Below are 22,558 nucleotides of genomic sequence, written 5' to 3'. Positions count from 1 at the left end.
ACCATTTTATCTCATTTCACACCTGTCCCATGTAGTTCAACATCATCCAGGAACAAGGAACCAGTTTGGGATGGTGGACCCCATGCAGACCACAAGGTGTCAGAAAGTATGACTATCTCCCCTGACATATCTGGGTCCCCTCCACCACAAATTGTGAACAGAAGGTTATCTAGCTGGTACTTTTGCTGAGGAGCTGGCTCTGTTACCTACTCACATTCCCATGTAAGCAGGCAAAGGGAGAATGATGCCAAGAGCGCCTGGCCTACACTCCTAGAGTTTGATAAATCCAGCTGTGAGCATTCAGCTGGTTCCTGAAGTGTCAGCTGAATGTCCAGGTAAATACACTTCAAGCCCCCCCCCCCTTCTCGGTGTGAAAAATGAATGTGGAAATCCCATGTTCTTGTGTTATCTCCCTCCTGAAGGGACAGAACCTTGCAACAAAGGAACCTCTGAAAGGCAATCCAGGGACCTCACTAGGTTAAGGGTTGGTCCACACAAGGGATGGGATTCCCTTTCCTCATCTACACTGGGTTTCAGATATAGACTTTTCCAAGACTTATCTGGAGATACTGTGGATTGACCACAGGACCTCCAGCATGCAAATCTTGCCATCTGTCACTGAGCTAATCCCTCTCCCCGTATTTCACTCTAAAGCCAAGTCCCCATGTGAACTTTTTCTCCATGTAAATCATCAGACATGTCTATTGGCTTTTTGTTGTCATTGATGACTGTGTTCCATTTTGGTTAGGAGTTTGCCAATTTTCAGTGTGCTCTGAAAGAAGAGAAATCAAAACCAAGCCTCATAGAAAATGGTGACACAAACTCCTACTTTCCTGAAAAATGAAAGGCAATGGCTCCTCCTAGCCTAATAAGCATTGCTTAAGAAGCAGCTGACTATGTTAATAAAGCACACAAGTGCTTGAATGCCTATCAGTTTATTCATCCTCACTCTTCTTTTTTGTAGCAAGGACCTTCACAATACTCCTTTTTAGCAATACTGCAACACATCGGGAAAATGCTGTCTTTTATTTATTGCTTTTTTACAGTGATTTCCGAGGACCTAAAATAACCTGCTCATTAGTTTCAGCCTAGCTCATTGTTAACAATAAATAGGTCAAAATGTGCTGCCACATGCAGAAAGAAGATGAAGCTTTAGGAGGAAACATTATTGGCAATGTTCACCTATTCCCATTTTAAACATGCAGGCATTCATGAAGAAAAGAATGGCTCCCCAAGTTCAATATATCTTAGCAATAAGCGACTGCCTGTGCCAAGCTTATTTAATTTCTGGTGAATGCTCACCATCTTTAAATTATTCTTTTGAAAGATTAAGAGGAATATTATTTTCAGAAGTTTTCACTTATTCCTACTTTAGATTTTAAACAAAGGGGTTATATGAAAAATAAACTTAGAATAAATGTATCAACTTAATTGGCGAGAAGAGAACTGGGAGAAAAAGAATGTGCACAAAGACACAGAAAATAGAGTTTCTTCAGTGAATTAAGAGAACTAGCAAGATCAGTGGTTATCTTACTTGACACTACTAATGTTCATCTGTTGTGATACATTATTTGATTAATATTTGGGTTTGTTCCTTTATCATTTACCGTTTATGTGAGCATTCCACTTGCTAACAATTTATTTAGCAAATATTAAAATAGTATTTTGTAATAGATGTTGTACTACACACAAATAAAATCAGTCAATTCAACTCACTGCTTAATTAGAAAGAAGAAATGGGTTACATGTAATGATGACACTTGTAACTCATTACAGGTTGATTCTCCCTTATCTGGAATTCTGACATGCAAAATATTCTAAAATCCATTATTTTAAAATGGATTATGGAGACAGTGACACCTTGCTTTTTGATAGTTCAGTGTACACAAACATTGTGCACAAAATTATTTTTAAATATTGTGTAAAATTACCTTCAGGCTATGTGTACAAGGAGTATAAATGAACTTTGTATTTAGACTTGTGTCCTATTTCTAAAATATATTATTATATAGGTATATCAAAATACAGGTATTTCAAAATCCAAATAAATAAATCTAAAATTCCAAACTCTTCTGGTCCCAAGCATTTCAGATAAGGGAGACTCAACATGTATTTCCAACATTGAGGTGGAGCAGAAATCAATATACAGCTACCATTCTTGGCAGAAGCATCATAAAATCAAATTCCATCCATTTTAACATACTGATAACTGTTATTCAAATATTAAACAGATATCAATGTTTCTGAAAAGGCAGTTCATAAAGATAAAGAATTGATCACATGGAACTCCATTCATCTGTTTGATTTTAAACCTTTTATTCTCCATAGTTATTTGCTAATGAAACAAGATAGCATGCAGTAAGATAAGCAACAGGAAGTCCTCTTCCATCAAGATTTATGCATTTTCCACTTCACATTTGTCAACAGTGATTGGGCAGCCTAGAGTATTTATTTAAAATTCTAAGTGTTTATGCCTATTCAAATCAGTGGGGAAAGAACATTGCTTGTTATTTTTTAACTGCTACTAGAATAAATTTTAAATGAAAATCTGTTATAATAAAAGAGAATGTTTGTTTGCGACAGGCACAATGCACCAGGCCATGATGCTAGATGCTTCAAAACTAGACAGAATAGTTTCACTGTTGTCTAAGTTGTTGTGCCCAGTTTCAAGCTGAAACTCCAAGAGGGGGCTTCCCAGTGATGAGGAACAGTCATATCTTACCAGGAGAAGACAGCAGACATCTCTGTTTCTGTTCTCATCCAAGTTACAATGCCCAGTTTCAAATGGAAATTTTTAAGGGGGACTTCTTAGAAACAAAAATGGAGACCTGACACAACTCATTGGGAAGTTGTTGTTTTTTAAGGACAAGAAAACAAGAGAGGGCTCTCTTAGATGAAGTTGCTAAGATTCCCGAGGAAGGAAAAAAGTTGGGAAAACAGAAGGGAGCTAAGGCCCTGGTGTTAAATTCCCAAGGTTGAAAAATGGGCAGCAAATTTCTGCTAAAATGCTAACATTGCCAAATGCTAACATGTTTAAAAAAAGAAAAAAAGAGGGGAGCAGGGGAAACAGGCAGTTAGGTTTGAAACTAGACAATACTGAGTACACACTTGCTAGAATTAAATCCTAACCATTACCAAAGCATATATATTTTAAAAAATTGTTGTATGGTCAACTAAAGGGCAACTTGTGTTAGATTTGGGGTTCAATTTGCTGAATCATGCAGCTTTTACTGTGCCACTTTCCTCCTTGGTACCAATCCAGTTTGTACCATCCACACCAATTTGGTACATAGTCAAATTTGGATTCAGATACCAGAGGCAGAGATTGGTTTAGGTGAATCTAACTTCAGTGTGGATAAGTAGTGTGAAGGAGGACAATACACTGTAACCAATTTAAGAAGTGGTTTTTCAACTGGTAGAAAAAACTTCCTCCAAATTACAGTGTGCAATTGAGCAATCTATTTCTTGAGACTCTGTGACATGAAAGCAAGATTTTGCATGAAACAGCTGTAAACTGGGTTTCAGATCAAGAAGATTTTTTCCTGAAACGAGCTCTGATTTCCATACCAGGAAGATTCTGCAAGGAAAGAACTTTTATTCACAGCACAGGGAGGTTTTATGAAGAACAGCAGTTCTGACTAGCAAACTGGCTAAGTTTTGCACTGAGGCTTACTCCTGAGAAGACATGGACAGGACTAAGGTATACAATACTTTGCATTACTGATGTAAATTGGCAAGGTATGTATTCAGCTCTCTTTCTTTGATCTGGCTCACCCCACCTACTGCAGGAATCTGGCCTCAAGACCCTTCCTAAATTGGAATTCAGTCCCTAGGCACAAGTTCTCCACTCCTGCCATAGTATATCTTGTACCTTCCCAAACTGCAGTTATAGAGCAATGATTCCATTTTTACTGCCAGGCTGCATCTTGTGAAATCCAGAAATTTATAGCTTGGTGAGGCACTAGAGCTCACCAAGTGAGGATTCTAAATGTCCCTCCCTAAACTGCAAACCCCAGGATTCCAGAAGATGCTGCCATGGCAGTTAAAAGTGTAATAATCATAGTACTATAAAAGGGTCCCTTGTCCTTGCATGTTCTCAGCTTGTTGTTGCTGCTGTTATTGTGTGCCTTCAAGTTGTTTTTGACTTACAGCTACTCTAAAGCGACTGTATCATGGAGTTTTCTTGGCAAGTTTCTTCAGAGGGGGGTTGCCATTGCCATCCTCTGAGGCTGAGAGAATGTGACTTGCCCAAGGTCACCCAGTGGGTTTCCATGGCCTAACAGGGATTTGAACCCTGGTCTCCAGAGTCATAGTCTAACGCTCAAACCAATACATCAACACTGGCTCTATGTTCCCTTTTGCAAGCTCAACTACAAATTTAAAAAAACCATACAGCAACAACGTGGAGTCTCCAGTTAACCCAGAGCTCAGTGTACATCACATAGAGATCATAAAACCCAGTGCCTGAGGCAGATTGGAGGTCAGAGATGAGTGAGATGTTAAAACTGCAAATCAAGGGTAAACAAAGATCCTGTTTGTCACTATTAATGCAATGTGCAGGAAAACGAAGAGACTAACATTAAAAATTAGTATGTAAACAGATATTGACATATTCACTTTTCAGATGAAGTTTTACCTTGCAGCTCTGACTGGACTCTTACAAGAGAATTCGCGGTGGCTTTTTCCTTGGCTCTTTCTTCTTCTTCCTGGGACCACTGCATGTGGTCCCTTGGAGAGAAAAAAAAAGAAAAGAAAAAAATATACAATTTGCAGGAAGAAAAATATGCTTTTTATTTCTAAAAGCTTCCACAGGCTTTTCTGTTCTTTCCCCCTCCCTTAAGCACACCACATGCAATCAGCCGCATTGTATATAGTCAAGATTCCATTTTCTGCCTTGGTTTTTAAAGTGGGCCTTGATGCACTCTGGAACTCCTACCATTCTTATGTTCCATTCTTTTGCTTTGTTCCAGCAGCTCTGCATTCCAGCAGGCCCTGTGCTGACAGCTCCTGGTAATGCCCTCTTCCTCACAGTCCACAGTAGCACTTGAGCATTTGAATGTCTCTGTGGTATGTTGTCTTTTTGTTGCTTTCTCTGTGGGACATTTCACAGACTTCCCCTCTATACATTCTTTAGCTTGCAATGATGGAATGTGCAGGGCTGCTTCCATTTAATAGTTTGTCTTTTTGAACACACACACACACACACACACACACACACACACACAAACACAGAAAGCAAGCTTGTGAGCTCATGATCTGTCTGTGCCTTTTGAGTCTTGAATAACAGTGATTCAATATGCCAAAATGAAACATCGGCATGTTACATACTAGCTAAACAACATGGTTGCCGTTTCAGCACAGATTTATAGCTATCAAAATCTAGCCTCCTGGTGAGCCAAAGCATTCCATATAGATTATTACAGAAATGTACTTAATAGGCATATGAATATAATAAAAGAAGGTTGCAGCTGGGCGCTGTTTTTGTTTTTTAAAGCAATACTTCTGATTACTCCCATGTGTTAGTGAGCCACAAAATGCAACCAAAACAGCATCCAGAAGTAAGCTGCATGGAGCTTTTAATTATATAGTGCAACAGATGGATTTGAGTGGGATAAAGATTTAAATCTCTCCAGTGAAATAATGGCGTTCAAACTGTAGCCGGGTTGAAGTAAAGGATTACTGAAGCCAGCACCATACCACAACATTATGCCAAAACAAAGCAGAAAATGCTGAGCAATGTTAAGATATTCCCCCTGGGTTTCAGTTCTAGAAATTCACAGAAGCTAACAATTTACCAGCTAGGCCTTAAGGCCTGCCACAGAAGCTGGTAAGTATTTAGGGTAATGTGCACTAATGGCTACGATGGCACACCTCAATATAACTCAAGATTATACTTGCATTAGGGTGGAAATATGCTGACATATCTTATTACCCTTTAACATTCAATGTTAATTTTAAAATGCAGCATTCACTACCTGGCATGGTTCAGCCCCTCACAGGATTGCAGCCTCTTGGTTTTCATCCCTTGCCCAGATATAAATCACAACCCATGTCAAGAATTTGATAAATGATAGGTAGAGAAGGATAGTCTCCATTAAAGCGATAGGTTTTAAGTTCACTCTTCTCCCCAAGAGAATTTAGCAGATTATGAGATGTACTGTACTACAATTTTCACATCAACAATCCTTTACAATAAATGTGAAATCCCAAGGTGAGGGAGCTCTTTAAGCCACACAAATGTATCCTGGGTTCTAGATACCATGGGATGTTAATAGAAAAGAAATTGGTAAAACAGATCACCCAAAACGGGAGACTGGGACTGCCCTGGCAGCACTAGCCCTGGATCCGTGGCAACCACATTGCCTGCGGCCCCCATCTAGTTCTTCACAGATGTTTTAAATTGCCTTCTGAAAAGGAGTGTTTTTCCCATTCCTTTTCAAGCTGGCTCTTCCTGGTTGGGGTGGCTTTAAACTGCATTTGGGGCGTGCATTGTCTAAACACCACACCCCCAATGCAGCCCGAAGGCAGACCATTTGTCCTGTCTGTTTCACCCCTTAGTTCTCAAAAGCATTTCAGAACAAGAACAAAATGTTTCCCTGTCAAAGGAAAAGACCAGAGAGATCAGCATAGCTTCTTTAAGGAGGGAGTTTTGAGAGCAGTCATAAAGAAAGCCCTCTCTCAAGTTCCCACCAGACACATCTGTGGGACCAAAAGACCTTTTCCACAAAGCTCAGAGCCTGAAAAAGCTGATGTGGGAAAATGCAGGGCTTCAGACAACCTAGCCCTGTAGGTCACAAGCTGAATTTTGAATGTGGAGCTGGCACTCATATGCTTCCTTTAATGAGCCCTTGTCAACAATCTAACTGGTCTTTGGACTAGGTGAAGCTTCTGTGTGCATTTCAAATGTGATTTAAGGTATATGCCACTGCAGGTTGAACATCCCTTATCCGTAATTCCAAATTCCAAAATACTACAAAATCCGAAATTATCCACATGGGTGGCTGATATAGTGGCACCTTTGCTTTCTGGTGATTCAGAGTACACAGACTTTGTTCCATGCACAAAAATTATTTAAAATGTTATGTATAAATAATGCTATGTATAAAATTACCTTCAGGCCAGGTGTATAAGAAACATAAATGAAACTCATGTTAGACTTGGGTCTCATCTCCAAGATATCTCATTATGTATGCCAATATCTGAAATCTAAAACACTTTTGGTCCCAAGCATTTTGGATAAAGGAGACTCAGCCTGATATTGCCAGATCAGATAACTCTGGGAATGGGCACTGATGATAAACTAGCTTTCTCTGCAGAGGAGTATGCCCAATTACCAAGGAAACCTGAGAATCCCAACTCAGGGATGGATCCAAGAGCACATCCAAACTGTGAACCAGTATCATTGGAAGAATAGGAAAGTAGTCAGCAGGACTCCACTTGGGCTGTCTCTCATTCTTCCATCATTCATGTGTCCTAACTTACCTGAACATTATAGTCTTCCAAAGAGTAGGTAGAAGCAAATGAGTGCCTACTCGCATCTCCTTTAGATGCAGATGGATTCCTGCCATCTACAAAGCACCAATAAATTTATCATAGGTGAGTTCATGTTCTTTTGGCTTTACTTTCTTAAGATTATAGAAAAATGTTGCCATCTCCATTTCCATTATTTGTAATCAGTCCTCTAGTATCTGTCCTCTAGTATTCCACCAGTTTTGGTTTCAGCGATGAGAGGTGATACCAATCGTACTGTTGAAAATACTTATAATATTGAGTAATTTTGCTTTTGAGACTAAAAGAGATTATCCTCGTATTACACGTACATACGCATGGCATGGATAGGGAAAGGTTATCAAAGACATCTAGTATCTCCTACAAGATTACATATTGTTTTGGCAGACAGCAGAATGCATAGTTATTGATTGCCTCTCTACAAGAAACAGCAAGGAATAAAATAACACTTTTTATTTTCATATCAGGGTTTATAGTGTATAGAATCATAGAGTTGGAAGAGACCGCAAGGGCCATTCAGTCCAACTCCCTGCCATGCAAGAAATCTAAATCAAAGCATCCCCGACAGGTGTCCATCCAGCCTCTGTTTAAAGACCTCTAAGGAAGGAGACTCCACTACACTCTGAGGGAGTTTGTTCCACTCTCGAACAGCCCTTACTGTCAGGAAGTTCCTCCTAATGTTGAGGTGGAATCTCTTTTCCTGTAGTTGCATCCATTGCTCCGGGTCCTAGTCTCTGGAGCAGCAGAAAACAAGCTTGCTCCGTCCTCAGTATGACATCCCTTCAAGTATTTAAAGAGGGCTATCATATCACCTCTTAACCTTCTCTTCTCCAGGCTAAACATCCCCAGCTCCCTAAGGCGTTCCTCATAGGGAACAGTTTCCAGACCCTTCATCATTTTAGTCACCCTCCTTTGGACACGCTCCAGTCTCTCAACATCTTTCTTGAATTGTGGTGCCCAGAACTGGACACAATATTCCAGGTGGGGCCTGACCAAAGCAGAATAGAGTGGCACTATTACTTCCCTTGATCTAGACACTATACTTCTATTGATGCAGCCTAAAATCGCATTGGCCTTTTTAGCTACTGCATCGCACTGTTGACTCATGTTGAACTTATGGTCTACTTGAACTCCCAGATCCCTTTCACACGTAGTCTTGTTCAGCCAGGTGTCACCCATCCTATTTCTATGCATTTCATTTTTCTGCCCTAAGTGCAGTATCTTACATTTCTCCATGTTGAAATTCATTTTGTTAGCTTTGCCCCAGCTTTCTAATCTACAGTCTGCCCTTGCCTTAAGTGGGGGATCCATTCCGGACACCGCCGCATAAGGTGAATTCCGCCTATGCTCAAGCCCCATTGGAAACAATGGGGCTCATGCGCAGCGGTGCACGGGATCCACCGGTGCGTGCACCCATTCATTTTAATGGGATGCACCGCCCCTTGCGCCCTGCGTGCGCCCCGCAGCTTGAGCGCATAAGCTCAAGACCACATAAAGCATGCCCGCGTATAATGTGGGCACACTGTATTAAGGCCATTCTGAAGTTTGATCCTGTCCTATGGGGTATTAGGTACTCCTCCTAATTTGGTGTCATCTGCAAATTTGATAGGTATACCCCCAGTTCTGTCTTCCAAGTCATTGATAAAGATGTTGAACAGCACTGGGCCCAGGACAGAACCCTGTGGGACCCCACTGGTAATTTCTCTCCAGGATGAAAAGGAGCCATTGTTGAGCACCCTTTGGGTTCAGCTGGTCAACCAATTACAAATCCATGTAATAGTTACATTGTCTAGCCCACATTTCACTAGCTTGTTTTCAAGAATGTCATGGGGAACCCTGTCAAAAGCCTTACTGAAATCAAGATATACTATATCCACAGCATTCCCTTCATCTAACAAGCTGGTAATTTTATCAAAAAAAGAGATTAGATTTGTCTGGCATGACTTCTTTTTCTGAAACCCGTGTTGACTTTTTGTGATTATGGCATTGCTTTCTAGATGTTCACAGACTCTCTGTTTAATTATCTGCTCTAGAATCTTTAATAGGATGCAAATAGAATTTAACTTGGGATGAATTGTTACTCAGATTGATGATGAACCTCAAAGCAAACCACACTGCTAGCAATGTTACAGACTCTGGTCTGAGTTTAGAGAAGTTATTCATTTGGTCTACAAGTTCCAGAATCCCCCGTCATCTAATGTAAATACTGTATATTCTAAACTGAGTAAAGACTGCATCTACACTGTAGAATCAATGCAGTTTGACACTGCTTTAACTGCCATGTCTCAATACTTTGGTATTCTGGGATTTGCAGTTTTGTGAGATCTTTAGCTTTCTCTGTCAGAGACCACTAGCACAACAAACTACCAAGCCCAGGATGCCACAGGACAGAGCCATGACAGTTAAAGTGGTGTCAAACTGCATTTACTCTGCTGTGTGCCAGCAGCCAAAGCCCACTGCTTAAAGTGGTTACAGTCTCAAGGCCTGAGTTTGGAAAAGTTACTTTCTACTGTAACTTCCAGAATCCCTCACAGCATGACCACTGGCATCGCTGGGTGGATAATTCTGGGAGCTGCTAATCGAGTGCAAGTTAACTTTTCCAAGCTCTGCACTGAATAAAAGGAATGCAAGCAGAAGCTTTGTCTGTTTTCAAGGGATTGGTCTTTGTGCTATACATGTTGCCTAACACAGTTGCTGTTGCCCTCCAAGAAACATGACTACAGTGGTACCCCGGGATACGAATGCGCCGCCTTACGAAATTTCCGGGTTACGAAAGAAATTCACTTAATTAATTGTTTCCGGGTTACGAAGGTTATTCCGGGTTGCGAAAGAAATTTTGGTGCTTTTCGGCGCGATTTCGCACGAAATCGCGGCTTTCGCTATTAAAGCCTATGGGCTTTTTCGGCTAGCGAAAGTTTCCGGGTTACGAAAGCGGCGGCGGAACGAATTACTTTCGTAACCCGGGGTACCACTGTATTTTCTGGGGGTGAATCTTGCCTGCTGCACGAAGTGAATGACACAAGTCAGTTGCTAAAAATATACAAGTTGTGAGTCAAGTTTGTGTCTTTTAATGCCAAGTTGAATCCATGCCAAGTCATTCAAGCAACCTGAGTCTGACTTGTGTCTGAGTCAATCGACTTGAGTCTACATCACTGGTAATACCATGTGTAGGAGAGCTAAGATATCTGCTTCCCATATGAACCTGCCTAAGCTCTAAGATCTGCAAGGAAGGCACCTCTCTCTATCCTACTGTCTTCACAGCCAAGGCTGGTGGCAACACGGGGGGAGGCCTTCTTTGTGGCTGCTCTCACACAGTGGAACTCCCTCCCTAGGGAAGTTAGGATGGTTGCTAAAATACTGCATAAACTTACGTTCAGGCTATGTGTATAAGGGATATATGAAACATACATGAATTCTGTGTTTAGCCTTGGGTCCTATCTCCAAGATATTGAATAGAGGTATTCTAAAATCTGAAAAAATATGAAATATGGAACATTTCTGTTTCCAACCATTTTAGATAAGGGATACTCAACTTATATTGTTTTGATCTTTATTTTGCATGGGTTTTTTAAAATCCAATATGTGTTTTATTGTACTCTCTGTCTTTTTGTAAACCACCTTGAGTCCCAGCCTGGGGGAAAGGCTGGATATAAAGAAAATGATGGCTGCTTCCCAAAGTATCTGGTTACCAAGGAATGAAGCACATCTGAAGAACTTTGATTTTACATGCTCCCAAAGTGGCTGCACAAAAGGAGTGGAAAAAAATCAGCTCCTGACAGCAGCATGTTCAGGACTGTGACAGTGGCCCACTTTGGGAGTGGGCTGTCTGGTTGCCAAGGTCCCAGGCCAATCAGGACCAAAGGCTGTCTGCTTCAGCCCATCGAAGACTAACTTTATGGAAGGCATATTCCCATAAGAAAATTTCCATAGAACAGTAGCTCTATATCTGTGGAAGCCAAGTGATTGAGGACACCACACATTATGCATTACAGTGTAAGTTGTATGAAATTCCATGAGACAGATACTTAGTAAGATGTTTAGATCTTGTAGCTAAATTTGCTGCCTAGCTCAATTAAGTTGGTCCTGGTTAATGTATCATTGTTTGAAGTGAAAGTAGCATTACTCAGAATTGCCTGTGAGAACAATTTAGATTAAAAATTCTTACAAGAAATGTGGACTTGATAATTATCTTTGTAAGCACGGTATTTGTATATATTGTTTGCATTATATAATGTATTGTATATATTATGATGCTGCAATTTTGATATATCTTGTAAGTATTTTTATTCTTCTGATTCCACCTTTTATTGTATTCTTGCTTTATTACCCATTTTTCTTTTTTCTGTAGCCTGTATTTGGTTGACTAGTAATAACACAGAATTGAAACACTCATATCTACATTAATAGTCAAACAGATGATGCTGTAGCAAACTCCTTTGATCTTACCACATATTATGATCAAAAACTTTATCTGGATCTAACAAAATCCGTGAACCAAGGGGAGCCGTTGGTCGTTTCTTACTTTGGAACCTCTTGGGTAAAATGCTGTTCCTCAGATACGAAAGACAAACCCTTTCAATGAAGTGCATTTCGACAAAACTTCTGGAACAAAAATTAAAATAAAAAGATATATTTCTTGAGACGTCATTATTGCATTTACAAGAGGAATAGCTTTTTTAGTCTGCTGCAGCAAAGCACCTTGTAACACCTTAAAAACTAACCAATTTTATTATGGCACAAGCTTTTGGCAGACACTGTCCATCTCATCAATTGCATGGGGTGTTACCTCAAGACAGCAGATTTACATAAACTTATTCACCGCTTTCTAAATTCAAGCAATGGTAAGTCTGACTAGAAAGAAGCACAATGTATGTTACAAAGTGTTTGCTGGAGACAAAGATACTCTAATGCAGTACAGTCAGATCAGCTTATTGGATTGTTTGCTTAAGTGTGACAGCTTTCAACGGAAAGAGAGAAATAGTAGCAATGTGTTTCAAAAACGGGAGTTCAGAACACACATGCATGTGCACACGCACACAATATCAAATGATGATCACAGAAGAAACACCTTGCTCTGTTATACACACTGTTCTTCTGCTTGACATTTCTGTTCCTCCAGCTTTTCTTATGGTTTTAATCACTCAAGCAAAGCTGCTAAAGGCAGGTATGTGTATACAGATACACACATACCCATACATACAGATAGTGGATTTTCATTATCTACCCCACCCCTCCTTCCCTCCCTCTCCAGGAAATGTTTCCAAAATTATATCCTGGATTTGTATTTTAAACAGGACTACAGTAAGTATTTGAACAATTTAATCATAGAAATCACAGACTAGCATACAATTCAGCACTTTTATGATTTATATTGTAATTTTCTAAGCAATATTTCATATTTCATGGCAAAACCACCTCCAAATATTCTAAGGGGTGAAACATATGGAAAAATAAAGTGGTTTCCAGCCGCTTTGAAGGTGGAACATTTAGAAGATGCATGAGGCGAAAGCAGGTGGAAAGTGGAACGAAACCATGCTCTGAGGCCGAAAACCAGAGCAAAAAGAAGCCCCGATACTCTGACTTAACATGGAAAATGCACATTAGCAGACCAGTGCCAGTGCAGGACTGTGGCACCCACTTTGGAACACCTCTGTTGCTGTCTCCATCCTGTGGCTCTTCTACCAGCAGCTTGCAGACTCATGTTTCTTGCTCTAAAAAGCCCAGGTTAAGATGGAAGCACTGATGCGATGTGCTAGGCCTTGATGGAGGTCCCACCAGTTTAAGTGGCAATTGAAGTAGAGATGAATAAAGAAGCAGAACGGCTTTCTATCCAAAGCATGTTAACAAAGGGAAACTCAAGCCCAATATACAGGAGAAGTTCCACTCCTGGTAGACGTCATAGTACTAATAGCCCGGAAATGTAGTAACATGGAAAACAGCTCACATGATGGTCAAGAATATCTAACAGGAATAGCAGGAGGGAAAAAATAGATTTTTCAATGGACTGATACTTTTGCATGAGAAATATTTCATTATTAAACGCTTCACATAGAAAATAATACTATGCAAATTGCAAACGATAATATAGCAAAAAACATTCATGCTGTTTTGTACTGTACTTGGTTGACTGCTCAGAATGTGCCCCAACATGGTGCGAGTTTATGGCTGAAAAAACAAAGTATTTGTGTTTCTGAATGAGAATAGATTGTCCAAGGGTGAGGAAAGTGCAGTGCATGGATCGCATACTGCCCTTGAGGCCATTTTGAGACTCTTCCAGTCTCCATCCATTTTTTAATTAAGTAGTTTGTTTTGTTTTGTTTTTTCAAACCTGAAAGTAACATCCAAGTGGTTTCCAGACTCTGTTGGGTCAAACACAGTGTGTGTGGGGAGGGGGCCTTGGCAGAATGTCCTCCAATGTACAGGAGGGGATTTTAATGGGGGGAGGACTGATGATCTATGCCAGGGAGTGCTCAAGGGCAGCTATGAAGGAACTATACAAGATCCTGAAGTGTAAAGATATATAACTGAATACTAAAGGTAGGATTGTCCATGCCATCATATTTCCCAATTTTTATGTAGGGTTGTAAAAGCTGGACAGTGAAGAAAGCTGACAGGAAGAACATCAACCCATTTGAAATATGGTACTGGAGAAGAGTGCTTGGGAAATATGTGGACTGCTAAAAAGACTAATAAAGGGGACCAAGAACAAAACAATCTTGAATTCCTCCTAATTCATCCTAGATGACTAAACTGAGACTGTTGTACTTTGACTATATCATGAGAAGACATGACTCACTAGAAAACACAATAATGCTTATGGAAAAGAAAGTTTTCTCTGACAATATTTTTCCATTGAAGATTTGCCATTTGAAAATGTAGTGTTTTATAAATAAATAATAATAAAAATAAAAACTTTTTTTATATACTGCCTTTCCTATAGATCAAAGCGGTTTACAATATAGTGAGTATGTGACACATGTCACAGTACAGAACAATAAAATACCTCACTAGTTACAAATTCACAGTTTCATAAAATCTAAGCCATATCACAATCATTAAAACCAACAGTTATGGGGGAAGTTCCTAATCTAAACAGAATCGGGAGGGTATGCTACTTGGAAAAGGTGAGTTTTTAATGCCTTCTTAAAGGCTTCTAATGTGGGACAGAGTTGGATCTTTTCTGGGAGAGAGTTCTAGAGAGTAGGGGCTGTTGTCGTATAAGCCCTCCGGTGAGTTGTAACTAGTTTTACCCTGGGGCAATCAAGTAAAAATTTCCCTGTTGTTCTGAGGGTGCAGGGCGGATTATGTAGGGAGAGGCACTCCCTCAAGTAACTCGGGCCCAACTTTTAGAAAATTATTAGCTCAATAATAGGTACAGTATCAATAAATATGGCAATTTTAGAATTAGAACTAAATTTTCCCTGAATGCTATCTCTAAAAAATATTAATCTCTCTCAGAAACCCAATAACTGACATGCTATTGGTTAGACCCAAATAGAGTAAACCTATTGATTCATGTGTTGAATGGTGCATCAACATACAGGTAAATCCCATTGATTCAAAGGGTCTACTGTAGTCAGGACTAACAATGGTATTTAGGGCACAGTCTTATTTGTAATCTGGCTACCTTTTTGAAAGTGGGTTGAGGAGCATAAAGTAAAAAGAGAAATACTGTATAGCTAATCAAAACATACTAATTTAGATTGAATTCAATTTAAGGTGTTGAAAATAATTCCAAACATTTTTTCTAGAATGAAACATTTCTGGGGGGAAAACATAACATCCCTTTAATGAAAAATGAAAATCTTTGTTCTCAGGAAATAATATGAATATTTAACCACATAGAAGATAGGTGTGGATTTATAGTGCAACATAGGTTGGCAAAAGGGGGAAAAACTCTTCTTCTCCAAACTTTTCTATCTGAAAAATGTTTATTTCATTAGGCTTAAGGATAGCAAGAGTTTTTATTCTTGTTGCTGAGGACAATATTACTTGGAGGTAATCTGTTATGCCAGCATGATGTAGTGGTTTGAGCGCTGAACTATGACTCTGGAAACCAAATTCCTGCCCAGCCATGGAAACCCACTGAGTGACCTTGAGCAAGTCTCACTCTCAGTCTCCAAGGAAGGCCAAGGCAAAACTCCCTTTGAACAAAGCTTGCCAGGAAAACCCGGGACAGATTTACCTTAGGGTTGCTGTACATCAGAAATGACTTAAAGGCACACAACAACAACAATCTGCTGAAGGATGTTTGAAGGAATGATGGAGTCAAAGTCAGTGAGGGGGGGGGGGCAGAGCCAAAAATGAGCACCATTTTCACTCTCAAATTCCTCCATCCCCTTTTTTCCCCTCTACTCCAAGGGTGGGCTATGTCTTGTGGTTCTATTACTGCACTTTTGCAGCCATTAAAGCCCCTCTCAATCTCTCAGAGCCTCTAACCCCTAATTTCTTTTAAAGAAGCATGATTTTGGGGCCCCAGAACAAGACAAAATACAACAACAACAACCCAGTGCCACACAGAACACCTCCAGCATTTCCAAATACCTTTATCTTCATCACAGCCCTTCTCAAAATGGTAACAGGAAGTGACTGATCACTATTTTAAGAAGGTCTCAGATGAGGGTAGATATATTTGCAAGAACTATTAAGAGGCAAGATGATGCCCCCAGGAGATGGGGGTCTAGTCCCTGGTTCCCTGGCAATTGCCCACCCCTGCTCTTCTCCCCACCCAGCAGCCTACAAGGAAGACAGACTTGCTCTTGCCAGAGATCTGAACTAATCACTTCAACAGTACTTCAAAAGAGCCCAAGGACCCTATACAACCTGTCTGCAAAATGCCTATGTCTGCTTTAGTTGATTTCCTCTTGACTGAGCTACTTTTGGTCTCAGAGCTTTGACTAATGTCAGACCAGCAGTTAAATATGGGGTGAGTGTAGATAAGGAGAGTTGCATGTGCCCCTTCATTTTGCACTTCAAACTGTTTTGCCCATGCAGTAAGCTGCCTTACTGGTATTCAATAACAGGCAAAACTTTGCACACAGATCTGTTGCTAGCACATCTATTTTGGCTGTGGGGCATATGTTATGAAGACTTAAAACATTGATTTCTATTAGATTTAAATAGCCCAACCCACGCACAATTTAGGAAGAATTTGGAAATAGTCAGCAAGGATCAAACACCTGCATGACCTTATATTAGGCAAAGAGGAAACTATGCAATATGCTGGAAAGAAAAACATTTCATTACATAATGCAATCCATGTAATCAGTTGCCACAGGATGTGGTTACAGAGTACAGTGTGGGTGGTTTCAATAAAGATTAGACAAATCAATAGACCAAAAACACTTGTGAGCTAAGAGGGTCAGGCTGTCAGCTTGCTTTAATGGTGGGATTCTACCAAGAGTTTGACAAGTGGCCACACCTGCTGGGAGGTTTTGGGAGTTGTAGTCACAAAACGTAGTTTACTGATCCTTAGTTCTGTGAATAAACAATAATATCTAAATGCTCTTTTCTAACACACTCCTGTACCATTAAGCACTGGGACAGATTCCTTGACACTGACTAGCGTATAGATGAGGAGCATTTCAACATTACTGATTCAGCAGAAAGTAATGGTATTTGAAAAAGATTTTTGGCAGTGAAACTAGTGTAGAGCTGACATGCTTGTCAACAGCCTCAAATATTCCAAGAAGACAAAAATGGTGCTGGTTAATGCAGGGGCTATGATACCCTAAAGGCATCAGATCCTGCCTGGTCTTGGAAGCTAACCAAGGTTAGCCCTGGTTAGTACTTGGACAGAAGACCACCAATAAAATCCAGGTGCTGTAGGCTGTATTTCAAAGAAAGGAACTGGCAAAGGCAACTCTGAATAATCCTTGCCTAAGAAAACCCTAGGAAATTAATGGGGTCACTGTAAGTCGATAGGTGACTTGAAGGTGCATGCATACACACAAACACAAACACATAGAGAATTTCCTAGCATGGAACAAGATAGCACTTTATACTCACAAGTAACCAGAATGACCAAATATTCGGTTGCAGCTTCCAAGATGTCTGCCACTAGTTCAGCACTCTGCAGCAATATTGGATGGTGCAGGAGTGTGCCAGAATGTCCTCTAGCGCCATAGGGCCTTGCAGACAGACAGGACAGAGGATCTATTTCCCTTCTGGAAGAGAAAAGAAATGTTCATTTATGTAGTGCTGGGTGCATTTGTATCTGTGTTGGTAAGACTGAGTGTAGGTGCCAAAACAGTATCGGGGGGCACATGTGATTTATACAGCAGTTTTCTTTTTTCATTATTTATTATTTATTCATTAGCAAGAATTGTTACTTATGGAAACTCATTGGGTGACCTTGGGCAAATCACACTTTCTCAGCCTCAAGGGTGGCAATGGCAAACCCCCTCTTAACAATACTTGTCAAGAAAACCCGGTGATAGGTTCACTTTAGGGCCGCCATAAGTTGGAAACGACTTGAAGGCACACAACAACAACAAGCACAATAAAGCTCATCTACTGGTAAACGTCCTATAACAGTGCATGCCTTGTAACAGAGCAAAAAGGCAATGGCCAACATCAGTGAGAAAGAAAAACATTTGTAGTTCTGGGCAAGCCTTCCTCAATTATGGTCTAAATCCAGTTGCTAGACCCAATTAGAGTAAACTCATGGATCTAATTGCTGAATGGTAAGTGAACATTTAGGTAAATCTATTTTCAATGTTCTACTGTAGTTGGGAATAGCAATTGGATTTAGGGTCTCGTATTCTACAGGTGGGCTAGACAGACTACAACTCTCAGTTGGCCATGTTGGTGGATGATAATGGGAGATGTAATCCAGGACAACAGGAAGGCACTAGGTTGCAGAAGGCTGGTGTTCAATTCAATTAATCATTCACAAGAACAGAAACGTTTCCTAACATTGTTAGAAATTATAATAATACATTAAGGTTTAACAAAGTTACTTCTATCCATGCAATGCAAGGGGGGGATTTGTGTGGCCCTCCAAATAATGTAATAATGGAATTAATTTTTTTAAATTATATAACATAACATTATGAAAGATACTTAATTTGCTTCTACTGTTAGCATATGTAACAAACCTGTTGATACATAAAACATATTCTGCCAATATTTCAATAAAAATACTTGAAATATTTAACTACTCTTTGGTAATATTTGGTCAGCTGTCACAACTTGGTTATTTTCAACTGGTGAGATAGCCAGCAAGGAAATACAAGACAGACAGCAGAGACTCCAATAGAGGAATTAAATCTAAACAAAAGTCATATGGGAATACATGCCTTTTCCTATTGTAACATCCTTCAAGGGAAGGTGGTTAACAAGACCCAGTTAAAATAATCAAAACTATAAATGAAACAAATATAACAGCAGCATAGTTAGTAAAACTATCTATTTACTTCAAGTCAGACATTCAGCATGATTTCTAAAATATATGTCATTTATTTTATTTATTAAAATATTTATGTCTCTTGTGAAATTACCTTAGAGCAGGACACAGAAAACAAAGAAAAACATTAAACAATGTAAAACCATATTGGAATTTAAAACAATTAAAAATAAATAAGAACCAGTTAAAACCATAAGCACTGAAACAGAACTTCACAACTTTTAGGCAGCTGCCACACTGCATAATTTATTAGTAGTAGTATGGCGGGGAACAACAACAAATCAGCGATTAATAACATCAGCTAAACCACATTAATTAAAACATGCAACCCTTTAAAAGGACAAAGAAAATATACACATTTTAAAACAGTCTGTGTTTAAAATTCAACAACTTAATTCCAATTCAACATTATCTTGATAATACAATTTGACACTGCTTTAACTGATACGGCTCCTAGATATGGAATCCTAGAATATGTAGTTTGTTGTGGCACTAGAGCTCTCTGACCAGGAAGTCTGTCTCACAAAACTACAAATCCCAGAATTCCATAGCATGGAGCCATGGCATTTAAAGCAGTGTTAAACTGCATTATTTCTGCAGTGCAGATGAGGCCTTAGTTAGGCTATGGTCCCTAGACCCTGAAAAGTTTAGTCAAGAGCCACATTTCAGTTAATCAGTCGTCCAAAGGAAGGGAATTCAAAAAGTGGGACACTAGGGATGCATCCGCACTGCAGAAAAAATCCACTCCATGGCTCCATGCTATGGAATTATGGGAACTGTAGTTTGTTGCAGCACCAGAGCAACTGTTTAGGGCTTGTAATGCCATTTCCAGCACTCTCAATTCAGAGCAGAAGCATATTGGCAGCCAGGGCAATTCCTTCAGAGCTAGTGTCACGTGGCTCCTAGAAAGCAGGATGCACAAAGTATGGCCCATGGGCTCCATGTACCTTTCCAGCTCTATTTCATTTTTAAACCAAAATTTCCCCCCACATCTCTAAGAACTGGGGGACTGGTTTTGTGATAGTTTTGGCTGCCTCTGGCCTGTGCACAGACTTACTATGGCCAGGTTATCCCCATCCAGGAAAGAGTAGCTGGTGGGCATCAAATGAAGTAAAGTAGCAAAGTCAGTACAGGCTGAGTTTCCCTTATTGGGAACTCCAACACCCAAAACATTTTAAATGTGTGGCTGAAATATTGATGGCTCAATGTACACAAACCTTGTTTCATGCACAAATTTATGTACAAAATTTACCTTCAGTGTATAAGGTGTATGTGAAACATAAATGAATTTCTTGTTTAGACTTGGGTCGCATTACCAGGATATGTCATTATGTACGCATATGCAAATTGAGATATTTCAAAATCCAAACAACATACAAACCCAAAATCCAGAATACTTCTGGTCTCAAGCATTTCAGATAAGGGAGACTCATCCTGTACTAAGCAAAATTTCCATGAATCGAATCCTGTATTTCTGTTGTTATTGAATGTCTTCAAGTCTTTTGACTTATGGTGACTCTAAAGCAACTGTATCGTGGGGGTTTCTTGGCAAATTTCTTCAGAGAGGGTTTGCCATTGCCTTCTTCTGAGGCTGAGAGAGTGTGACTTGCCCAAGGTCACCTAGTGGATGTGTCTGTGTGTATAGTTGTTGTGTAACTTCAAGTCATTTCTGACGTATAGTGACTGTAAAGGGTTTCCTTGGCATGATATGTTCAGAGGGGGTATTACCATTGCCTGAGGCTGAAAGAGTGTGACTTGCCCAAGGTGGGTTTCCATGGCTGAGAGGGGATTTGAACCCTGCTCTGCAGAGTCACAGACCAATGCATAAACCACTACACCATGCTGGCTCTACAGATCATCCCCAAGTAATATATAGAAAGCAAAACTATTGGTGTGTGACTTTTTTTTAATCTAGAGCAGGGATTCCCAAACTTTGGTCCTCTGTCTAGGTATTTTGGACTCCCAGAAGCCCCAGTCAGCTTGGCCAATAGCCAGGAATTCTGGGAGCTGAAGTCCAAAACATCCGGAGGTCCACTGCTCTAGAGTAAGGCTGCATCCGCACACTGCAGAATTAATCTAGTTTGACACCACTTTGGCTCAGTGCTATGGAATCTTGAGATCCCAATAATAATAATAATAATAATAATAATAATAATAATAATAAGCATTAGTATTGTCTATTATTATTGTTGTTGTTGTTGTCGTGTATAAATATTAAACAATTGTAGTTTTGTGAGATATTTAGCCTTTCCTGTCATGCCACAACCAACTACAGTTCCCAGGATTCCATAACCATTGAACCATGGCAGTTAAAGCGGTATCAAACTGGATTATTTCTGCAGTGTGGATGCACTCAAATCATTGATTGATTGGGGAAAAAACACAAAACTATACCTTTTAAAACTCTGCACTGCAGGAAACTTTTCCCGGATATCCTTCATTCAACCTCTTCCACAAATGCAGCTGTTATGCTTTTCAAAGTGTGGCTCCTTGCTTGTGCAGAAAAAGCATTGCAGCCAGGACAGATTCCTCCTCTCCTCTGAAGTTCTATCCCAGCCCAGAATGGGAGCGCAGTGCATCCTGGGAGTGGTAGTTCCGGAGCTCGCAGGCTCTCTCTTTGAAAGGTAGCTATGGAAACTACCCTTCCCACTCAGCATTGCGAAGCGGCCATTAAGAAGATGGCTAGTAGTCCTGTAACAACTCCCTTTCCTGTGTGCTGCTGCTTCCCTTGTTGGGGTGCTTTTTAGGGGCTCATGGTGGGTGAAAGTGGAGCCCTCTTCACCACAAAGGAGGACAAGGCTGGGCAGAATGGAGGACGCTCCCTTAAAATGGAGGGACATGGCCAAATAACAAGCTCAAAACCACCCCTAGAAATGTCAATCCATGCTTCTTGGTCACTCTCAAAATGGAGGATGGTTTTGTTTTGGTTTTTGTAATGCCTCCTGGCTGGACACAAGGCTGATATATGAGACATGTCCTGGAAAAGGAGGACCACCTCTGGTCACCCTGTTTTGGGAGGCCAGGTTCCTAACTCGGTGTTTGTTAATTATTTAACTATTAATGGTTGTTTAATAATTAATAATTGTATTATTACTGATGGGAGGGTTGGGGAGGGGTAGGGTTATAATGTTATTATAAGATATTGTATTGATATTGTATTTTATTTTAATGTAAGCCGATTGTTCGGAGGAGCAGGGTATAAATAATTTATTATTATTATTATTATTATTATTTATTTTCTTATATTGTATATTGTTCCTTGCAGTGTGTGGGAAAGCCTTTCTAACATGTAAGAAGAGGAATCCTCTCGGAAGGGTTTGAAACCAAGGAAACTGAACTTTGGTAAGCAGATTTAATGCTTTCAGACACCAGCTCTCTCTTTCTCTGTGTGTGTTTATGTGCCTTCAAGTCTCCTGTTGATTTGTGGTGACCCCATGAATCTCATAGGATATTATTACTGTATTATTATATTTATTGGTATCACACTCTTTTCCCAGAACTGGGACTCTGAGCAGCTTCACAACATTAAAAGAACAGTACCGTTAAAAACATAGAAAAGAGGTGCATGAAAAAGGAGTTAAAATATTACAGTGTTAAAACAGATAGCTATTAAAAGAATAAAATAACATTTTTAAAAAAAGA

At 39.9% G+C, this 22,558-nt stretch overlaps 2 protein-coding genes across 9 annotated transcripts in view; one reads left to right on the top strand and one right to left on the bottom strand.

The window, feature by feature from the left end:
- Window positions 1-21,460, bottom strand: part of METTL8 (methyltransferase 8, tRNA N3-cytidine) — a 40,972-nt gene extending 19,512 nt beyond the window's left edge. For 3 of the 7 annotated variants that reach the window (XM_089523278.1, XM_089523283.1, XM_089523284.1), the window contains exons 1-5: window positions 21,311-21,460; window positions 17,518-17,675; window positions 13,148-13,470; window positions 11,956-12,111; window positions 4,637-4,728 (exon numbers count right to left, since the gene is read on the bottom strand). In XM_089523278.1, coding sequence (XP_089379404.1) covers window positions 4,637-4,728; window positions 11,956-12,098 — 235 coding nt within the window. In that variant the 5' untranslated portion in view covers window positions 12,099-12,111; window positions 13,148-13,470; window positions 17,518-17,675; window positions 21,311-21,460. Of the gene's footprint in view, window positions 1-4,636; window positions 4,729-4,936; window positions 5,194-11,955; window positions 12,112-13,147; window positions 13,471-17,517; window positions 17,676-21,310 lie in introns of those variants that run through there. The other 4 variants (XM_089523279.1, XM_089523280.1, XM_089523282.1 and 1 more) reach the window with 4 other exon arrangements.
- Window positions 21,461-21,589: 129 nt separating this feature from the next.
- Window positions 21,590-22,558, top strand: part of DCAF17 (DDB1 and CUL4 associated factor 17) — a 50,711-nt gene continuing 49,742 nt past the window's right edge. The window contains exons 1-2 of one of the 2 annotated variants that reach the window (XM_089519767.1): window positions 21,590-21,672; window positions 22,182-22,258. The gene's annotated coding sequence lies outside the window, so the exon portion shown is untranslated. Of the gene's footprint in view, window positions 21,954-22,181; window positions 22,259-22,558 lie in introns of both variants that reach the window. The other variant, XM_089519768.1, reaches the window with a different exon arrangement.

This window comes from Sceloporus occidentalis, unplaced genomic scaffold (assembly GCF_023333645.1).
Source record: "Sceloporus occidentalis isolate IW3139 unplaced genomic scaffold, rSceOcc1.0.p SCAF_4, whole genome shotgun sequence".
In the NCBI taxonomy this organism is placed as follows: domain Eukaryota; kingdom Metazoa; phylum Chordata; class Lepidosauria; order Squamata; family Phrynosomatidae; genus Sceloporus; species Sceloporus occidentalis.
Note: the sequence above shows the minus strand (reverse complement) of the source record. Positions and strands in the feature narration are given on the sequence as shown.